Source organism: Betta splendens, chromosome 4, assembly GCF_900634795.4.
Source record: "Betta splendens chromosome 4, fBetSpl5.4, whole genome shotgun sequence".
Classification (NCBI taxonomy): Eukaryota; Metazoa; Chordata; class Actinopteri; order Anabantiformes; family Osphronemidae; genus Betta; species Betta splendens.
In genome coordinates, this window is record NC_040884.2 from 28,024,243 (window position 1) to 28,045,514 (window position 21,272).

The 21,272-nt window shown below is 42.2% G+C and overlaps 2 protein-coding genes across 4 annotated transcripts; one reads left to right on the forward strand and one right to left on the reverse strand.

Moving 5' to 3' along the window:
* The first annotated feature begins 610 nt into the window (after positions 1 to 610).
* On the forward strand, positions 611 to 6,396 carry fbxl5 (F-box and leucine-rich repeat protein 5). The gene is made up of 11 exons (XM_029147210.3): positions 611 to 812; positions 1,469 to 1,684; positions 2,115 to 2,210; positions 2,366 to 2,561; positions 3,066 to 3,251; positions 3,344 to 3,469; positions 3,663 to 3,817; positions 3,898 to 3,980; positions 4,118 to 4,834; positions 5,256 to 5,404; positions 5,789 to 6,396. The coding sequence occupies exons 1-11, from the start codon at positions 729 to 731 to the stop codon at positions 5,863 to 5,865; spliced, it is 2,085 nt and encodes a 694-aa protein (XP_029003043.1). The 5' UTR covers positions 611 to 728; the 3' UTR covers positions 5,866 to 6,396.
* cc2d2a (coiled-coil and C2 domain containing 2A) lies at positions 6,244 to 20,871 on the reverse strand. 3 transcript variants are annotated; one of them, XM_029147208.3, is made up of 38 exons: positions 17,441 to 18,062; positions 17,224 to 17,305; positions 16,962 to 17,015; positions 16,676 to 16,756; positions 16,412 to 16,571; positions 16,177 to 16,262; positions 15,930 to 16,037; positions 15,788 to 15,859; positions 15,507 to 15,704; positions 15,148 to 15,307; positions 14,889 to 15,025; positions 14,683 to 14,814; positions 14,234 to 14,443; positions 13,983 to 14,089; positions 13,726 to 13,866; positions 13,468 to 13,624; positions 13,118 to 13,374; positions 12,801 to 12,978; positions 12,511 to 12,664; positions 12,259 to 12,406; positions 12,000 to 12,138; positions 11,710 to 11,913; positions 11,516 to 11,608; positions 11,319 to 11,410; positions 10,045 to 10,212; positions 9,874 to 9,931; positions 9,599 to 9,708; positions 9,379 to 9,475; positions 9,124 to 9,222; positions 8,838 to 9,014; positions 8,380 to 8,583; positions 8,197 to 8,286; positions 7,999 to 8,112; positions 7,743 to 7,877; positions 7,511 to 7,633; positions 7,320 to 7,378; positions 7,067 to 7,244; positions 6,244 to 6,943 (listed from the first exon to the last, which is right to left on the reverse strand). In XM_029147208.3, the coding sequence occupies exons 3-38, from the start codon at positions 16,965 to 16,967 to the stop codon at positions 6,758 to 6,760; spliced, it is 4,818 nt and encodes a 1,605-aa protein (XP_029003041.1). In that variant the 5' UTR covers positions 16,968 to 17,015; positions 17,224 to 17,305; positions 17,441 to 18,062; the 3' UTR covers positions 6,244 to 6,757. The 3 variants fall into 3 exon arrangements, 1 of the variants encoding a protein (XP_029003041.1); XR_008694412.1 differs by lacking the exons at positions 6,244 to 6,943; positions 7,067 to 7,244 and having other exon boundaries at positions 7,361 to 7,378; positions 7,814 to 7,877; XR_003785611.3 differs by lacking the exons at positions 6,244 to 6,943; positions 7,067 to 7,244; positions 7,320 to 7,378; ... (30 more) ...; positions 16,412 to 16,571; positions 16,676 to 16,756 and adding exons at positions 18,804 to 19,040; positions 20,645 to 20,871 and having other exon boundaries at positions 16,961 to 17,015; positions 17,441 to 18,704.
* Between the last annotated feature and the right edge of the window lie 401 nt (positions 20,872 to 21,272).

Sequence of the window (21,272 nt, forward strand, 5' to 3'; positions counted from 1 at the left end):
TGTATATAAAAACATTATTATGTTTACATTTCTTGCCTTTTCTACTTTTATATTCAAGTAACTGTAAACTAAGTAAAATAAGTTGCAGCCACAGAACCTTGGCAGTGAGATTATAACTGCTTCTAGACACCCAGGAGAGCAGTGTATAGTATATCAATCTAGGCTGACATTAACCTAATTACATTTCAGGAAAGGACGGAAAGAAATTACAACAACGCGTTTAGAGCATGAGTTTGGCTAATTTTCTTAATCAATACAATGTAGACACATGTTTCCATCATTTTAATATTGTTCGCTTGGAGAAAATGTTAGAACATATTAACAAAAAGTTGTTCGAAGTGATCGTTCTGTTTTTGTTCTTTGCTTTATGTTTTTTTATGGTTGTTTTTAGTTTTAGTGAATATTATAATTGTGTGTGTCCATTTTTCATGTTGTTTATCCTAGGAATTATTTGCATCTCTGTAGACCTAAAATAAAATAAAAGATAAAAAGAAATGTTTTCTATATTTTTAAATATATGTTACCTGGGCGTAGGTACCTTCGACTTATTGTTACTAACATGACACATCTTATCTAACACTGATCCCAGACAAGCGCTGACTTTGTGTCACAATCCGTCCACACTGTAAAGCTGCTGAGGTCACGTGACGTAACTTCCACACGCCCCCTGGGTGATTGTAGCTCATACTGCAGATCATGACGCACTGACCGAGCTCCAGGGTGAGAAGATGGCTCCGTTTCCAGACGAGGTGGATGTTTTTACTGGCCCGCACTGGCGAATGAAACAGCTGGTGGGCCTGTACTGCGAAAAGGTGCGTTTGAGCGAGCGTCGGTGGACAATTTAAAGTTTAAAGTGTGTGTGGCGGTATGTGGCCAGCGGTGGAGTGAAGGCTAGCTAGCATGCTAGCTAAGCTAACGTGTGTAATTTCATAGCAGTCTGGAATGACTGTGCTGAAGCAACTGAAATTATCACGACACGGGTTAATTTTGTATTTTCACGCTTAGACGTGAAAACGTAGTCAACAGTAAGTGACTTACCAGCATGTATCACAGCTACCATTTGTTCACTGTTATTTCGCGTACCTAACTTACAGGACAGCTTGTTGGGCAACATTATTAGCAGCTACAACTGCTTTTAACGTTTTTACACATTGTATCATTGTGCTTGTCCCCTGTGTCTTTTAACGTGTGCTCATTAGATTAGCGTTACGTGTCAGATAAGCCCATTTAGCCTCTGTAGCTAATGCTGAGTGGGTGTGCTAACGTGAGCTACGTGTTTCGGTGCACAGCCGTTATGTTGTCTGAGAACGTGCGTGCCTCACCGCAGCTGTTGTGCTGGCTTAGAAAACTGTCAATTATTGCCCTCTAATTCTACCAGCAGCGGTGCTAATAATTGTATTTATCGTGCGCACAGCAGGTATGGCTTTATTAGGTGGCTCACAGTATGGGTTTGTTTTGTTTTCCACAGCTGTCACAAACCAACTTTTCCAACAACAATGATTTCCGCTCATTCCTTCAGTCCCTGTGCGCCACCTTTAAGGAGTTCAAGATGCACGAGCAAATCGAAAACGAGTACATCATCGGCCTGTTGCAGCAGCGCTGCTGCACTGTGTACAACGTACACTCCGACAACAAGCTCTCAGAGATGTTGTCTCTCTTCGAGAAAGGGCTGCACAATGTGAAGGTAAACGCGCATAGGCTGATGTTTTATCAGCTCCTTGCCCCTGCAGCTGATGCTCAATAGTGGGAAGAATTCAGTGCCAACAGACACAACATATTTGTTTTTTTTATTTTGCTTAAGAAGAGTCACAAGTTATTGTTGCCCTTTTCAGAATAATGCACTTGTATGAATCTTTACTTCCGCCACGCCACAGTCAGGAACATTCTGTTGCTCCAAGATCCTGCCCTATGTCCTGAGTGAAATGTTTGTTCTGCGATTAAATAATGCTTTGTTGAGATTTTGGGATGGGAGCCATTACATGGATTTTTCCCCATGCTTATAGAGTCTAGGGAGGTTGTTAGATAATTCAAGTCAACTTCCAAGACATCAGTGTACAAATAATCCCCCATGTTTATAATGTATTGCATGATTAATAATTGTTGTTTGTTTTTAGAGTGAATATGAGCAGCTTAACTATGCGCAGCAGCTGAAGGAGAGACTCGATGCTTTTACACAGGACTTTCTGCCACATATGAAAGAAGAAGAGGAGGTATAAGATGTGTAATGTTTGTTTTAAGTACCCACATTAATTAAATGTGGTTAAATCATACTCATAAACAGCAAGTATAGTAGCAAAATAGTAAACACACATTGAGGCGTGTTGTTAAGAACTAGTTACAAACTAAAAAGATTAACTCATTGCAGGTGTTTCAGCCCATGCTAATGCAGTACTTCACCTATGACGAGCTCAAGGACATCAAGAAACAAGTGATAGCTCAACACTCCAGCCAACAACAACTGGACTGTGCCGCTGAGGTGTTGAAAGGCTTCCGGCTATGGAGCCAAGCAGAGGAGCTGCATAAAGCCTTTAAATATTCCGATCACGAGAAGATAGATTATGGTGAGTGAACTTATTCACAGATGCTGAAAATATTCTTGCGTTTCTATTTGTAAAGATATGTATATAATATATTCATGCATATTTATCGGCTCTGTCATTTGTGATTGTATATTTGTATACTGTTGCAGAGTTTAATTCCGTAAAAAGACCCGAACTGATTGGAATGGATCATATTAGTTGAAAATATTTGCAGTCTGTTTCCTGTAATAGACACAATCTTGTAGTCAAACAGGTCTGTTTCCTGGCAAACACTTAGTCATAACAGCAAAGGCGTTATGGATGACAAAAGCCTGTTTATGTGTCCCAGTACACTGACTGGAAGCCAGCCTGCGTAATACTATGACACCGAAACTCAAGCAGCTGGGACTCATCCGCGTTATATTCATAGTTTACACATGAAGTTATTTAGCTAATTGTCATTATAATTATAACTGAAATACATAACCTTTTATTAAAGGTTACATATTTTGTTTACTAGGAAAGCTGTTTTGTTCTCCTCCTCAGAACTAGAAAAGAAACAGGATTCTTCAACCCACATCTCCCAGCTTCCTACTGAAATTATGCTGAGGCTGTTCCGGTATCTGGGTCCTGCAGATCTGTGTCGCTGCAGCCAAGTGTGCAGCACTTGGTCTGAACTAGCCAAGACTGGCTTTCTGTGGAAGCACCTCTACCCTGTGCGCTGGGCCAGAGGTAGCGTGGGCACTGCTCACAGAAACAAAATATTATTTATTTAACTGTCTGTGCAGTTTTTAAGTTACACTTTTAATTCCCTACATTCTAAGGTGATTATTACAGCGGCCCCCCTGGAGATTTAGACCAGGAGCCAGATGAGGAGTGGGTGAAGAGTCGGCAGAATGAGGGTCGGGCCTACCAGGAATGGGACGAAGATGCTGATGTCGATGAGTCTGGTAAACCAATCCCAAAATACAAAAAAAGTATAATGAGGAATGTGCTGTTGCTGCTAAGTTGGTGTGCCCTTAGTCAACAAGAATGGTACTTATCAACACTGCCATCCAAACGAGTACCTGGGCTGCAAGATCATAAAGTACATTTGGTTGAACAAAATTGAATAAACCCCCATTTGTGCTCGTTTGTGTTTAGATGTGTCAAGCTGCTCAGAGGGTTCCCTGGCAATCAGCACTGCTCAGAGAGAGAAGAGGCTTCTGAACGGGATCATCCAGAACCTACTCCCAGCTGTGGGTCAGTCTGTCAAGTCCATTGTTCTGGCATACAGTTCTACCCTTTCTAGTAAAATGGTAAGCCATGCAAAGTTTTGAACACCCTATTCATACATTAACTTTAAATCAGTATTGATTCTATATTTTTCATCTTTCAGGTTCGCCAGATTCTTAATCTCTGCCCCAATATCACTCATCTAGATCTGACCCAGACTGATGTGACAGATTTTGCATTTGATAAGTAAGTATTAAAATTAATTCCAGAAATAGCATAAAATGCTTTTTGAACAGTAGAGGATGATTATGCCTAGAGCCAGCTGCAATTTCTTCTCTTCATATACAAAATCCTGTTTCATTGTGTTGTTGTCCGTTATCCAGCTGGTCGTCTTTTGGAGCCTGTGCTCTGGAGCACCTGGACTTGTCCGGCTGTGAGAACATCTCCGATTACACTTTGCAGAACCTGAGCGTCGGGTTAGGTGAACTTGCATCGTCCACCTGCTTTGACAAACGCCCCGAGCGAAGAGCCAAGCTTCCTAAATCATCCCCAATGCCCATCACTCTCATGGATGAGAGAAGCCTCCACCCTTTGCGGCGGAAGCAACAGGCCATCATTTTTAAACAAGGGACAGGCCGTTCAATGCCCACACACGTGTGGGTCCTGGACACCACAGACCTCGCTGATATTGAAGATGCTGCAGAGTGGAGCCGCCGTGGTGGAATGCCTCTTCCTAATACAGAAAACTTTGTAGAGACACAGCTTGTGGGTGACTCGTGCTGTTGCAGAAGGAGCAGGATGCAGGGGCACAGGACTGGCTCGAACGCCTCCTATTTGCATCAGCAGTATACCATGTCTGGGGAAATGTTCTGTGGTCACTCGACCTGTTGCACTAGTGACATGGCCCTCAGGACGTTTACCGGGCCCCAGTGTAAATCAGGCATCACCAGAAACACCACTGCTGAAAATCGGACTAAATGCTCATTTAGGAGCGTGCAGTGTCTGGAGCCTGAAAATAGGACTGACGAGTCAAAGGCAAGACGCTCACTGAGATTTCTCAGCCTCTCTGGATGTTATCAAGTGACCGATTTGGGTCTGAGGTAAAAATCATGCAATGTTTAATTTTATTTCTCACAAGACCTGACTTAAACACTTCTTTCTGTGTTTACTTATATTAGAGGCATTTCTGGTTATCTGTTAAATACAGCATTCTGCACTAATCTAGTTTTGAAGCAGCATTAAAAAAACAAGTGTTGCAAGTGCAGTTGATGCTGTAATAACTTGTTGTAGTGTCATCACACACCAACACCTATACTACTAGACTCCTCCTTCGTGCAGCACTGCTCACGTACACCTATTTGGCTGAGATTCAGAGAGAGTGCTTATTCACAAGTAATTAATAAGGCAAAGTAGAAAAACAGATGTGCTAATCAGGTTATGTAGTATCTGATGTTACCTTAATTCAGATTGTAATGGGGGCACAGACTTGGTAATGAGGCCGAATGGTATTGTTTGTTTCAGGGCTCTGTCTCAGCTTGGTGGGCTTCCTGTCCTGGAACATCTCAACCTGTCAGGCTGTCTCTTAATCACAGAGGTGGGCCTGCAAGAGCTGGTGTCAGCCTGTCCCTCCCTCAACGATGAGCACTTCTATTACTGCGACAACATCAACGGTAATGAAAGTGAAACTTAAATGGTTTGCTCAGAAATCTAAGCACACAAGCTCAGTCTAGCAAGGTGCTCTAAATAAAGCTTGGGTGTTTAACTGTATATGCACGTCATTGTGAATAGAAATGATTTATGACTAGACCTATGACATGTGGTAACTGATAAACTCTACTAACCTCACTTAGTGTCTTGGTGTAAGTAGCTGATGCTGCTGAGGTGGCGGGTAAGTAGACATTACTGTAGCAAATATGTGATGTCATTATTCACAGACAGGGCTTTGAGCAACCACTGGTGTATTTGAACAGCATCTGCAGTTGATGATTAAAGGCTAGAGTGTTGTCTTTTGGCATTTATCAGAGTAGGTGACCGCTGTGTGGCTTTCTCTGTAGGTCCACATGCCGACACCGCCAGCGGCTGCCAGAACCTCCAGTGTGGCTTCAGAGCCTGCTGTCGCTCAGGAGAGTGACCTGGGCAAGCGATGTTCTTCTAAAAATGTCACGACTCCTGTTTGTTGCACTTTATCCCAGGAATATCATTTGCTGTATTTTGTCACTTAAGATGTTTCTAGATGCTCCTGTTCTTTCCATTTATGTCTTTAATTAGATGTAAACAATCCTTTAGAAAAGAAGGGTGTGTGGGGGCGTAAAGGATTGTATGATTCTGTGAATGTAAGTCATGGGGTTCTTCTGTTTTGGCTTTGAAAATGTAATAACTAGAAACATCAATTTCAAATTTGGTGTTTTGTGGTGAAACAAGTATTTTTTTCTTTACAAACTATAAAGACTTGCCTATTTCACCTCTTGTTTAGTTGACACATGCATCATCAGATTAGTGTGAACTCAAGTCAGAATTCAAAGTATTTATTATCATAGGCAGTACATTTTTTTAACAAATTATTTCTTCCTTTGCTGTCCTAGGAATCAAACAGTTTTGACTTAAACATCTTTACTATTTATTGGAGAGTAAAGTGTGGAAAATTAAACAGGAGTTAAGTGAATACAGCCTCCCCCCATTGTGTTGCTCCTACTGACAAACACAGACAGACAGATCTCTGATCGTGTATCAAAAATTTTCTCCAGTGCTCAAAAACTGTGACCAATGCTCAGTCAGTTCCGGTCTCATAAGCAAACCCTGAAGAGCATCCAAAATGTGAAACATTTCAGTCATATAAAGGGGCAGTGGACAATATTATTAGTTGCTTATGTACATTTACAAAATGACAGATTTGCAAAATATATTCTTTTGCATATACATGAAACTACAATATGTACAATGTAATGGCGTCAGCAGCTTCAAGTCTTAATTTCTTACCAAAACCAAGGACCCTGAGTGATAAACAGCGAGGCAGTCGTCTTGTGTCATGTGCGAACAAGAGAGGCCAGGTACACCCACACAGACAGGACATTATTAGGGTAGGGGTGCACATACACAGCCAGGGCAAACTCTACATTTGATGCCTGAACGTTGTGAACTCCGGTGCTGTACACTGCCTCTACGATGGGCCGGATCTCTGAGAATGGCAGGTGGATAGGGAACCCTGAAATCTAAAGCCATACAAGCACCTGTTAGTGTCCGTTTATAAAATGAATTTGATCCTACTGTCATTAAAACTAAGTTGACTGATTACTGGGTAGCTGTTTTTACAGTCACACTCATTATGGTCTTACCCTGTTGTCTCCCAGCAGGCTTTGCAGCTCATGGCGGTGTCCCTCCGCCACATCCCGCCCCCCACTCATCTCCAATTTGGGCAGGAATTGTTTCAGGGTGCTGGTGCAGTAGCGGTTCCAGCGGGTTGGCTGACGAGGGCGCCATTCCATGATCTTCTCCTTCAGGATTTTCTCAATTCTGTTGGGAGTGGCATGTGTTATGACTAATGTGTACAAAGAAATCTTAATGACACGGTTAGCATTTACAACTCACCTGTCCTGAAGCTGAACTGCAGCTGCTTTGTCGACACGTCGATATATCAGCTTTTCTAGCTGAAATGAATTAGTAGTAGTAGTAGTAGTAAAGTAGTAGTAGTAGTAGTAGTAGTAAAATGTTAGACATAATCAGAACACACGGAAAAAATCAGCTAAGGATAAACATAGTGGGTAATGAAGAGCACTCACCTGTACACTAGAGAGGCCGGGGTGGGAAAATGAGCGGCTGAAGAAGGGCTTCCACAGATTGGCTTTTGTGATGTCAAAAGACAGCCGCATTGGTAAGGCATATTCCTGAATATTAAACCAAACCTGCAAAAACAAGTTCCACAAAAGTATAGGGAGGCAAAAATGGGAAATGATTAAAAAAAGAGGAAAAAACAAACAAAACCAAACATTCTTTTAGCGATTAGCTGCTCACATTGTCGGCATTGATCAGGCATCCGACTGTTTGCAATGGACAGAAGGTGTCGTACTGGCCGTAGTACTGACCATTGCTAGGATTCCAGATCAAGTAGCGGCTCTGCTCGTAGGTCAGGACGTACGCTGTGGGTCCCTGAACATAAACAAGGAAAACATCTGGTGCTGAAGATGGATTAACATTATTTGAGAAAAACTAAAGCTAAGTTTGAATCAGTGTAGGTAAATAACGTTTGTTTCAAATGATCACTACCCACCTCTGGTATAGCAGTGCCAATTACAAGCCAGGCTTTTTTGCCCATAGACAGAAAGTAGTTACACAGCAGTACAGCATGTTCCTCTTCATCCCCTGCTAGGAGCGTGAGGAATTGCTATGAGCAAGAAGAGGAAACCGCAGATTAGACTGCCATCTCGCTCCCCTTTCAGTCACAGTACAGCAGAAAAGATTCACTCACATCACAGGTGCTCCACAGGTCACAGTTACTAGAAAACGAAACCCTGTCCGGCAGAGAAGGGATGAGCGAGACAAACCGGGCTACAAGGGCCTGTGCGGGGATAGAGTATGTAAATACGAGAAAGCCAGACAGATAAGCAACTACACGACTGTGTAGTGACTATGTTCAGTTTGACACACTGACCGTGGCTTCCTGGGGACTGTTGGGGAAGGCGTCCAGCAGCTCCTGTGGAGGGTTGAGCGGTCGGATATACCGTGTAATGAAGACCGTCTTCCCATTAAGGTCTATGACGGTGGTGACACAGGGTCTGTCTGGATAACCCCGTGCTGCCTCTCTTTCAAACCTCTCTGAAGCCTGCAGTAAACGCTCATCTTCTTGGCTGTCAAACTACACAACAGAGGTCCACACTTAACTGCAGATTAGCACAAGTCAGCTCCATTATAAAAAATAAACAATTATGGAAAGGTGGAATGTTCTAATGGAATGTTACCTTCACTTCCCTTATCTAGTACATGCAGCAAAGCAAGCACAAAGAAATGACAGAAGCATGACATACATAAAAGGAAATGAATGTTTGTACACTACCTGGATGAGCGATACAAGCCATCCTTGAATTTAATACCTACTTGGACATGACTTACCTTTTCTCTAATAGATTCTCCAGGAACCAGCTGTGGCTCAATAGTGATGAACAGTGTGATAAATGCCCCGTCACTCAGGCTCCGCAATATATCATAATCCCCATTAGGGCCATAGGTCTGTTCATTGCTGTACCCCAGCAGAACTGGTGGTGTGTTCACCTTGAAGGTACCATCAATCTGTCAGATGAAAGAAAATAAAAAGGACAAATCAGCCAATGTGTGTTTCTATAGAAAGGTCACTGGTCAAGCTAAACAGTCTGTTAATAGACACAATAACACCTCTTACTCTGGACTGAGAATAAATAGTGCTGAAAGGAATCTTGACGGAGCCCAGCCAGTGCTTCTCTACTTGCGTGTGTATCAGTTTCCCTCGGTCTTTGTCATTCTGTCATTAGGTTTGGACGCAAAGAAAATATAATGCATTCAAAACATCACAAACTGATAAAAGTAAAATATGTTTAAATATGTATGTTTTAAAAAATATGTTATAAATATAAATATGTTTTTTAAAATATGTAAGACATAACAGTGGTTTACTCACCACTCCAGTTTCATAAACCACCTCATCAAACAAGTTGATGAAGACGTCGTCTTTTACGGCCTGCAAGCTAGCTGTGCTATAATCACCATTTGGAGCACTGTAGAACAGAAGAAGTGTTGTATATGTCAAATACAACACTACTGGCAGCTGAATTAAGTAGGTAAAACCATGTCACAGAAAACAAACACTGTTCTGCACTGTGGAATTCTTAGCTGCTGACCTAAAGGGCAGCTGCACCTCTTCATTCCAACATGGGTTCGGTCCATCCGCAGTAGTTGTTTGCAGCACAGTGCGTTGGAAGGACACCTCCACAAAAGGCCTCACTTGTACCTACCACACACACACACACACACACACACACACACACACACACACACACACACACACACACACACACACACACACACACACACACACACACACACACACAACACCATAAATGGTGACAACAGTATTTCCCACTGAGGGGTAAAGTAATGTTGATGTATACTGTACATGGTTAAAGAGCCAGTCACTGCCCTGGATGGCACTTTGAGATGACTGTCCTGGTTTACTAGAATAAAAACATTAAATCAAAGTTTGATCTCTTACCACCTACCACTATTAGAAATAACACTTGCTATCACAGAGAGTATTCTGATTACAATGGGTGCACTGAACACTTACTTGCTCTGAGGTCTGCGAATGGGAATGTTGTAGGCCCGAATGATGTTGATCAACAGCTTGATGTCTCCATCAGACAGATTTTGAGCAGTTACCTTCTTTCTTTCTTTCCTCTGAGGTTTAAGGGGCCGTTTAGGTTCAGCCAACTTGAAGAGGTTTATTCCAAGAATTCTAATTATCACAAAAAAAACACATCTTGAGAGTTGTCATCTAAAACTTATATTAGACTAAATGGAGTAAATTGTTGTTGTCAAACAGGGACAAGACAGCCACCAAACGTACACAGGGGCTGCAAAGATGCGTAAACACATAACAACACTGATGTGTACATTGTTGACTTGAAATATGTTATTTCCAAGAAATTATATAGTCTGTGTTGCTTAGTCTGGATTCCTTGCGAATTATTACATAAACGACCACAACACTGTAATAAAATCTTGTTAGTAAGTCGTTAGCTAAACCAATATTAACTATTATGTAAGCAGATGCAGCAATACTCTAAATCTACATCTATTCTACTCTATGCTAACCGTATTACATTTACAGAAATATACTTTCAGTTGCTAATTTGGAGAAGAGCTAGGATGAATAGAAGCTTGCTTGTCACTACTGTGCTCATAGTGATTCCAAACAAATAAAGACACAGAGAGCATGAGAATAATACAAAGACATACCCTGCACCCGCACCACTGTTAAACGTACAGAAGAAGAGAAGCAGAAAAAAATGAAATATAGAACACACAGAAAAACTTTCAACAGTAAAAAAAGGCAAGGTAACACACCCATTAGTGTGACTGGCTGTTGATTTACATTTGTGTGAATCTGTGCAGATGTGATTAAAAACTGAAACAGTATCTTATTGTTATCATGTCCATATGTTGACCAGCTTGAGAACACTGGCTTAAGCAGTTCCAGAGAGCTGTACTACCCAGCCAGGGGAATGCAGCGTTGAGCTCAGGATCAAATAGACCAAAGCAGCATCACGCCAAGAAACAGACCCACATCCCCTGGAGGTTTACACAGGCCCATACAGGTCATTTTTAGGTTAATGTGGCTCTTGATCCCACAGCTTGAGGTAATCCAACTTGTCAAACCTTTACATCTCAAGCAAGGGGTTCAACCACTTGTTTAGTTGGTTTTATGCCTATATGTTGAGTTTAATGCTTTTTTTGGGACGCTGTCCTAACTGTAACACATAGCATGTATGACAAGAGAACGATGCACAGGACAAACTAATCATAACGTCAGCTGTGAAGGATGCCTGAGGGTGTATTTACCCAATACTCGGGATCTCCTCTTCTATCACCAAGTCAGACAGGATGTAGTGATGCTTGGCAAGAATAAATCTGTTCATGACTGACTCTCGAATCTGTAGGAAAATAAGAACAGGGCATTGTATCAAAATGTTTTTAAGCACTACATTTAGAGCGCCTGTACTATAGATTCCAGTAAATCATTAGGCGTGACCGCTCACCTTTGAAAGATATTTGGCCACCAAAGCCCTGTGTGAATCCAGATGTTCTTTGGTGTCAATACTGTCTCCTTCCTTTAGTCTTTTCTCATACTCCTAAAATTATTTTGGAACCAAACATAAAAATAAGTCTCCAGAGACCTAATGCATTCTCCTTTCAACTATATCCTTTATGTCGAGAAATTTGTAAGCCTGACCTGAAACATCTTATCAGTGACCTCCCTCTCCAGAGCAGGGATGCATTTGTAATTTCGAAACTCCGCAACTTCCTGGTTCCTTAGCCTGAGCAGGCGAAATCTTCTCGACTTATCCAGCTCTTCATCAGTCACAAAGCTAAACTCCTCCTGCAGTTGTTCCAGACGGAAGTAGTCTGGAGCTGTGACTTCACCGCTGCTTGCCACCTAGTGCACCATGGATCATTTTCATTACATAAAAAATGATCCTCTTTATTTAAATCATGCTCATCAGCAGAACCGTATGCTCCTACCTTTAGAAGTTGCATGATAGAGGTATTCTTTGGATCATTGGGATCCAGACGTGACTGTGTGGCCCACTCCCCGATTTTCTTCATGTCATACAGTCCAGATGCCCCGATAGATGTGACTGCATCAAGTCGGCTCAAGCCACTAACACAGAGATTGTGCATTGCTAAATAATATATATTTTACTAGCTGCAGCTTATTTTAGAGTAATGTGGATTATAACTTGCTGATCACAATACCAAGGTTTACGTCATACTACAGTACCTTTGTATGCCAGCAGGTTGTTGAGACACAGGAGGTGCAAGTGGTGTATCATCTTCTCCAATCCCCCAGGACACACAGCATGACAGCTTGCCAGAGGTCAACAGGACTTGTTTGTTACTGCCATCAGCTTCGAAGGAGAGGGGGACATCTGAGGAGGCAGACGGAGGGACACAATAAAAAAAGGTAAGAAGCAGAAAGGCAGGAATGAATCTACAACCGTAGGACTACTGTGTCTTAAATTTGAATTATTACCACTTCCAACTCCCTCGTGGTCGAACATCACTCTCTGGTTACTGCTAAACTCAAATTCCTCAATGGGGACATTGCCCGTCAAGACTGAGGGTTCTGGCACAGGAACATACACTTGAGCCAAGAGGGAACATAATGATCCAATCTCCTCAAATACCTGCACATAGAAAGTATTCATGCAGAAACAGTGACAAAGATGCAGCCTTTCCAGCTATCTGTCTATGCAGAACATGTGTGCATTAGACAAAGTGACGGGATGTTAAATGTTTTTTTAGTGTTTTCACAAACTATACCTGCAAATTGATGCTCTGTGGACAGTTAACTATTTTGAGATTAAAAATCTGACCAAAGTGCACTCTAAAATCAGCGTTCAGGGAGCGGCTGTCAGTCCGAGAGACCTCCTTGCTATTGTATAGGATTTTGATGAACAGCGAGCGCTTAGCCACATCCTCTCTTCGAGCTATTTCAACCCTAGAACAAGGAGGAAAACTAAATGAATGAAAGACATTCTTCGTACTTTTCTCAAAGTAAAAAACGTAGAATAATTTACTACTGTTGAATACTAAATGTGTCGCATCAGTAAATACAGGCTCACTCCATTGGTTCCTACCTGGGGCAGAGTTCGCTGGCAGTGATGTTTCCTGACGCAGACAGCTCAGGGATCAGGATGGACTCTCCTGGTTTCCTGCGTATCCTGGAGGCTTTCTCTCTGACTTGCTGCTCTATAGAGTCGAAGTCTGGCTTCTCAGGAGCCTCTGGCTTTGGGGGACTTTCCTCTATTGGCCCTTCTGATTCACTCAACTCCTGGTCTGCATCTTCTTCTTCTGTGTCATCCTTTTTCTTTTTTCGCTTTTTCCTTATGGTTTTCTGAATGAACATATACAGATACAGTATATCAATCGGTCTGCTTCAGGTTATCCTTATCCTTCATAGATGCACACATTATTATTTATTAGGCACCTGTTTCCTTCTCCATTGCTTCCACTCCTCTATCTGTTTTTTATACTCCACCATTTTTCTCTGATAGTCCTCCTCAATTTCTGCCTCCAATTCTACAACCTCTGCCAAGATTTCATCTTCATACACCCGCTCATCTGATGCTCGGTCCACATTATCTCTGGAGCATTAACAATAGACTTGATTAATAAAAATACAGACACATTATTCAGCAAATCTTTCTGTGAATACAGCAATCTAATTTTATTTTGGATAAATTACCGTCTGAGGTAGAGCTTGTACGATGTGTTGGTGAACTTCTGGAATTCTCTCAGAACCTTGATCTCTTTCCACACTTTAACTATGTTCTTCAGCAAAGTCCTGTCTTTCTCCTGCTCACTGTCCCTGAGCTTCCGAGTGTTTCTGTGAAATTCAGGGGAGAAACATGCTACAAAAAATGCTAATCGTTCTGCCTAAGGGTCCAGGAAACCTTCCATGGATGCTCAGGACTTTGATTGGTGACAATCTAGGAAACTTACCGAACCTCCACACTGTACTCTGATATCCTCTGCTGCATGACCTGTGTGAGGCTTTGCCCACCGTGGATTTCAAGCATGTTTCGAAGTGCACGCCTCAATCCGTTCAACTACAGTACAGTGGAAAAAATTACAAAACATATAGATGCTATAAATTCTCTACGTGGAAGCATATCCCCAAATGCAGCCTATTCTAATGTTTTAAAGACTCGTTGACAGAGGATTACTAGGCAGACTTAAGTGGCGTCGTTTACCTTGTCAGTGAGGTGGCCTGTGAGGTTAATGCGCTGTCTGGTGAGGTACTGATCATATAGCTGAGCTAAACGGGCCCCCAGGACATGTTCACGACTGAATAGTGGATGATGGGAGAAGATCAGCCCAGACACATCAACATCAAGCTGATAGTCTCCCTCTGGGTCTGCTGCACCAGAAAAGGACAAATTTGCATACTTGGACTTTAGTGCCTAGGGGAAACAAAAAAAACACATCTAATCATCACTGATGACATAGACACAATGACTAAGTAATCAAACTCCCATCTTTGGATCTGTGTTAACAGGCAAAAATCATAACTATTATACTGTCTGATGTTCCACCCCCACTTCCCAAGAACAATTAAATGCAAATGGCCTCCAGATCTTCATTTGTGGCAAATGGCTGTGATTGTGATTGCAGTGAGAGGCACAGTGGGCCTGTGTCTGACCTTCCTGTACAGGGTTTGTAGTGCAGGGTCCAGGTCTTCCTCCATGTGGAATAGAGGGGGTCTAGTGGAGGATTCCTTTATAGGGTCAGGCAGTGCAATGATCCTGCCATCGTCACCAAACCATTTCTTTCCCTTAATAAAAAATATATATGTTAAACATTTATTTTTTTAGTCTTTAAATGTTACTTAATTATAAATGCAGTTACCTCCTCCATTCTTAAAATACGGTTCTCCAGAATATTTTCATTGGTCAAGGATACGGAGGGCCTCTCCCCTACATACAGACCCTCATCCTCCAGATAACGAGGCTGCGTGTTTTCAGGCAATTTAACGGAGGTTGGAACTATGAAAACGATACATACGCAGATAAATTAAAAAAAAAAACAACTAATAACCTAAACTGAATCTGTAGAGTACTGGTATGTTGTAGGTGTTAATTAGATGATTCGGACAATTATTTATTACCTGTTTGAAAACTTGGAGTAAAGAGAATCTCACTTTCTTGCTGTATAAGATTTCGATATCCAATATACTCCGCCTTCTTCACTTCTAGAAAGTCCTGGGAAGTTAGGTCCATGCTGAACAAATTATCCTCTTCATCTTGCACAAGAGGGGCTGCTTCACTCTACAGTAAGACCAAGTACAGAAGACATTTACACCTACAAATAACTGTATGTGTAGAACATGTATAAACCATGATACGCACATCCTGTAGTTAAGGATTCAAAATGATATTGAAACTTGTGATGAATGAATGCAAAACAAAGCTCAAAATCCTGAGTTTCTCACTGAACTTCTAACTTGTATTGTCAGCAAAACCTTACTTGGTCTTCATTTCCACCTTCCTCCTGCTCCTCAGCTTCATCCTCCCCTTCTTCATCTCTGTCCTTCTGAGATGTTTTTCTGTGTTTTTGTTGTTCTCTGTTATTCCTCTCAATATCATTTTGTGTATCTGGTTCAAAGTTGAATGTAAAGAAATTATATGCCTCTTCAGCTGTTGGTAGCCCCCTTTCTGTAGGTAACTATAAAAAACATTAATAATAACGACTGCATAAGTAACAGAATGTGATGATCTTTAAATTATTGCAATATGTTTAAGCTTTACTGTTCTTGGTGCTTCCCGGAATTTGACCCTGGTGCTGAGGTTATCACTTCTTCCGACTCTGTCTGGATCAACCTGTAAAGTACTGGGGTTAAACCTTCACTGCTGCATTGTATTCTGTGCTTGGATTAAAGTAAGTGCTCACCTCTCTGTCAAATTGTGTCATTGTGTCTGTCTCTGTGTCTCCTAGGCTCTGTCGAAGGCTGACTGGCTCAGGTGAGGTCTCCTCCTGGTGAGAGCGCTTACCTCTTGACTGCAATGTGAGAGGGTATACATTATTCATCACCTTTTTATCAAAGATTGGGAAGTAGACAGTTTTACCAAGCAAGCTGGGTCTGCAGAATAGCATTAGAAGTAGCATACTGAAATGTAACAAAAGGTCATTTGGCTACCTTGGCTACTCCCAGCTTCTCTTCCACATGCTGTGTCAGACTATCTTCTAAGTTTTGAGAGCCAGAGGTTTTTTGAATTCTTGACCCTAAAAGACAAAGCACACCCCAAAATATAGTGCAGCAGGAAGAAATATTGTACAGTGCCATTATTGTTTACTGGTCATTTTTAATGATCCGCTCAACATCTAAAAAGCATAGAAGGAGATGCAAGTTTCATAAAGCCATAGACACTCGCCTCTCTGAGAACCAGTTGGAGGTCTAGTCACAACCACGGGTTCATCTGTCTTCTCAGCTGATCCGCTGCCTCTGTTGTTTGAAGCCTGAAGGATGGATGGCTCTCCCACATCATCGACATCATCATCCCGGGACTCCTGGGCTGAAGACTGTTCAAGCAGCTAACCAGGAAAACATTAATGTTACCTTTGTTCTGCCAAAGTTAATAAACGGGCAGAATTGCTTTAGGGTTTGGTTCCTGAGAGGCTGCGAATGGAACATGTACCCTTTTCTTTCGCTTCTGTCTCTGGGCCTTTAACGTGCGTTTCAGTGTCTCTCCTGGATCTTCCTCACTGTTTTGGCATTCCTAGTGTAGCACAGATGTAAAGTTAAATAGCATCACCAAGACTAACCTTGCCTTGAATTTCTATTTCTATTTGGCTACTATAGTACACAGGTATACATAATAAAGCTGAAAGCGTGTTCATTGGCAGCAGGGAGAGTGGAAGGATCGGCGTTGAGCAGCCAGCAGCACACAAAAGAACACTACAGTCTACAAAACACACACCAACCTTCATCTTAGTTTGTCGTTTCTCCCCGATCAACTTTGGAGACGAAACCAGAGCCTATTAAGTATAATTAACGTTACATTTACTAAATCAAAAGCAGCTTTTATCTGTGTTCCTGCGTATGACTCGTTCACGTCATGCTGGTTCTCGTCAAGGGTTTTTTTTATTTTGTACAGGGTGAGCTCTACAGCGCTAACATGAGTTTACAGAAACAAAGCAAGACAGAACAGTGACTCTGTAATCACATATCAGTTTTATAGTTTACCTGAATGTCGTCCTCATTCTTGTTTTTAACCAAAGTTTCGTGCAAAGCGCGAGTTTTCTTTCGCAGCTTTTCTCGGATGTCACTAGAACAGAAAGGCGAACTAGCTTATCGTTATGTAAGCTAACACTTACTGCGTCTAAAGTCGGCAACGTATAGTTAATGTTATGTTAATACAGCCTTTGACAGAACCCAAGAAGGCAAAAAGTAGTAACGTTACCTTGAGGTAGCCAGGATGGCGATGATGACGCTACTTATCTTCACCAATATCAGTCGAGCAGGACCACTGCAGATTTGATCTAAACTAAACTAGTACTAGTGAGTTTGTGCTCATGTTGCCAGGTTGTAACTGCCCCATACATTTTTCTCTAAATATGTAACGTGTGGGCACCCTAGCGCCGTTATCGCTGCCTAGTAACCACATAAACTACTTTTCAACCTACCTTGAATTACCTCTCGAAATAATCTTCAGCGTTTTAGACTTTCCATTGGTAGGAGTTGCTTTCAATCAAATGACGTCACCACTCACTACGGTGTCCGCAAGGTCCCAAATTCGCAACTTCTTTGTTGTTAAAGATCGTAGCTTTATGACAGAGGGATTTTTACTTTTCATGACAAATGTACAATATATTTGTCTAACAATGTTTCAGTTTCGTCCTTTTGAGAAGTTAAATAGATCAAGATCATAAAACAATTCAAATAAACTACTAAAACAAATAAATGATCAATTACAGTATAAATCAGCAAATAACAATTTATAGTAATATTATAAGTAGCAGTACCAAAAAATATAGCTTAACCATGCCATGTTTGTAGTAAATCTCTTGAAAAGTGACCATCAGTGTTTGGTTTGTTCTATGCATAGTCTTCTGCCAGTGTGTCAAAGTAGTTTGTGTCAGGATAGAGAAGGAAGCCAGAGAACAAACTGTCAGCCCAGCCTGGGTCTGCAAACAAGCCGTTCTGGTCATGGAAGAAGATCTCCAACCACACCTCATCTTCTGGGTTTAGGTACATCACAGTAGACCCAGAGGCCACGTCATGGTTCCCTGTGTTGGCATCAAAGGTTTTGATGCGATACTGACCGTTTTGTACCAGACCAATAGCCAGATGTTTGTTGGCCAGTGTAATGTCATAGGAGAAATAATAAATGCCTGGATATGCACAGATGAACTTGCCCGTCTGTGGATTGTAGTGACCACCCTCGTTAAACAGGACTTTATTGAACTTGATGGGGGTGTTCTCCTCAGGGTAGCTGCTGGTGATCCCCATGGAGAAGGCAGATTTGGGCAGCAGGCTGCCACATTTACAGATTCCAGCAGTTCCCCGTGGTCCTCGTTCGCCTTGGTCCCCTTTCTCTCCGTCACGTCCTGGAGGACCGGGTGGGCCCAGATCTCCTGTATCTCCAGCAGGGCCTTTTTTTCCTGCTGGACCACGGTCGCCTCGCTCTCCAATTTTACCTGTTGGACCCACCCTGCCTTTAAACCCTGAAACACAAGAAATCAATGTCACGATTTATTTGGCAACATTGACAGAGTGACTGATTTTTGTTCATCCAACACATTGGACACTGTGATAAATTATACCTGTTTCTCCCTTTTCTCCCTTTTCCCCCTTCCTGCCATCTCTGCCATCTCTTCCGGGGATACCCACATTCCCCTCTGCCCCTGGGGCCCCGCTGGGACCCGGTTTACCAGGCAGACCTGGTGACCCGGGCACACTGCAAATTAGACGGGGCGCTCCTTTCAGCTTGGCCTCAGACAGATGTCCAGAGACGCAGTGGCACAGACACACTACTCCCATCAACGCCCACATCTTCAAATCTGCACAAAACAAGACATTGTAAAAATTAGAAACCCTTCTGTTATATGTTTAGTTTCCGTTCTCTAAAAAGGGAAAGCTGCTGCCGGACCAGAAATGAAAACCATGTTTTTCAGTTTCACCAAACCAAAATAAGCCACATCCTCAGTGGTGTTGTCAATGCTAGAAGGTAAAACACATATAAGTTCATCAAATCTGTGATCAAGCACAGCATGTGGCCAGATGTGATTCTTTTAATGAGGCGCAACTGCCATTTGACTGTCTCACACTCTGATGTTCTCATCTACCACAAAATAGCATGTGAGAGACCTCAAACAAAACCTTTGCCTCTGTTCCAAGTCTTCGTTTTGGCCAAAACATTCCCAAGTCATGACATAACACCCAGCACAGTTTTTGTCAGGGGAACCTAATCATGAAGCAGACACAAACACCATACATTTATGTGTGCAGGAATGGCAGAGACACAATCTCATCTCGTATTACTCAAAAGTTGTAACGGTGATGATGGGCCAGAGGTGGTAAATCCAATCTGGCAACCGTTTGAGTGTTGGGAAACAAATAATCCATTATTAGGTGGTTCTCATTGACACAGATGCTCGTTCTTTCCATATTTACCCATGTGGGTGTGAGAATGTGAGGACTTGCTTGTTGGCTGCCTGTTTCTGGTTGGTGGGGGCGACGGAATATGTGTGTCAGAATCATCCCCTTGTCTGTCTTCAAAAAAAAAGTGAGTGTATACTATAACATATCACACACACCCACTGTCTGTCAGAGCGAGATGCCAGTGCTATGAGAAGACACAATGAGATAAGTAGAAAGAAACATAAACACTGCTTGACACTCACTCGCACACACTTCCCAAATAAGCAGGGGCATTAGTGGAGCATGTTTTTAATTTGAAGGGCAATGAACTGGTCTCAGAGCCAGTGTGAGGTCCTGTGAGATTGAAACCCCGCCCGCCTCCGCGGCAATGATGTAACTGTAAGCAAAATAGCTATCACTAATGAAATGACCTGTTTTACGCACACGGCCGCTGTGTATGACAACATAATGAAATGCATACAAACGGTTTGCAGACACACACACAAAAACACGCCAGTCATCACATCACTTTCATCGCTTTCATCATGTTGTACCTCATGGACTGTACTGCTTCTAAAATCCAGTTTCAAACTCCAGCTGCAGTTTCCTGTGTTTACTCTAAAAAGCAAAAACTCTCTCACCCCTTTGAATGCTTCACCAGAGAAGCAAAATAAAAAATATTGCATTTGGCTGTGCATCACAAAAAATCCCTATAATGGGCCCTAAATGTGTTTCTAATTTATTTCCACAAGTCCTCTGATTACTCCTCAGGTGGTGCTCTAAAACGCTTAAAAAACAGAGATATGATCTAATCTCCTGTAGAGCTGGATGCAGTTATTTATTCCTGAATAGTGACCGTATCTGCCTGTGTGTGAGCACAGCTGTACACACACATCAACACACAGATGGAGATTTGTGAGGCATACAAAGTCTTCGCTCGCAAGTTGTCAGGGACAGCAATTAGCTTGATGTTCGCGTTTGAGAAAGTTCTGTGCAGACAGAGGTATGTAACCAGTGTTCTTACCCCACTGTTGGCAGCTGTTCATCTCCAGACCTCATCAATGAAGCCACCTGTCCTATCTTCTTAGAGTCCAGTCGTTTTGGTGATCCGAGTCGCTGCTCAACATGTTCGCTCGCCTTTTTCTGCCGTGTCCTCAGACATCTGTCTTGTAGTGAAGCAGCGGCAGGAGCACGCTGGACTCACTCCATCCCCCCTTCCACCCCCCAATTTCTTTATCCACTCCCATCGCTCTGCTTCCTAAACGTCTCAAGACAAACATCATCCAGACGAGCCCAGAACGGGGATGTAGACTCAGCTCCAATATGTCATGGATGAGAACAGCTTTATTATGACACGGCCTGCGTACAAGTCAACAGCTTAGATTTTGTGGAACAAATCTGTTTTTCTGTCAAAAGTCAGATTAATAAAAGTCAGAAGTCATTTGTGTCATGTTGTGCTCAGTGTTACGTGTAAGTCTGATGCCTTGTCCCTAAATCGTGCACAATTAGTTTGAAATGTGTCCCTGCCTTTAATAGTCCAATATGAAGAATACAAACCAGAACAACATATTTGTTCTTATTATTTTGCTTGTGAGCCTAGTTTGAGTATTTTTGAATCCAATGCATGTCAATGTGAATCTTTTCAGTAAAGT

Coding starts and splice junctions, on each gene's coding strand:
- fbxl5 (XM_029147210.3), top strand. CDS start 729: ATGGCTCCGTTTCCAGACGAGGTGGATGTTTTTACTGGCCCGCACTGG. Junction 813..1,468: donor TGGGCCTGTACTGCGAAAAG/GTGCGTTTGAGC, acceptor TGTTTTCCACAG/CTGTCACAAACCAACTTTTC. Junction 3,470..3,662: donor TGCTGATGTCGATGAGTCTG/GTAAACCAATCC, acceptor GTTTGTGTTTAG/ATGTGTCAAGCTGCTCAGAG.
- cc2d2a (XM_029147208.3), bottom strand. Junction 16,572..16,675: donor GACAGAAGCGAAAGAAAAGG/GTACATGTTCCA, acceptor TTTCCTGGTTAG/CTGCTTGAACAGTCTTCAGC. Junction 16,038..16,176: donor AGAAGCTGGGAGTAGCCAAG/GTAGCCAAATGA, acceptor CTCACATTGCAG/TCAAGAGGTAAGCGCTCTCA.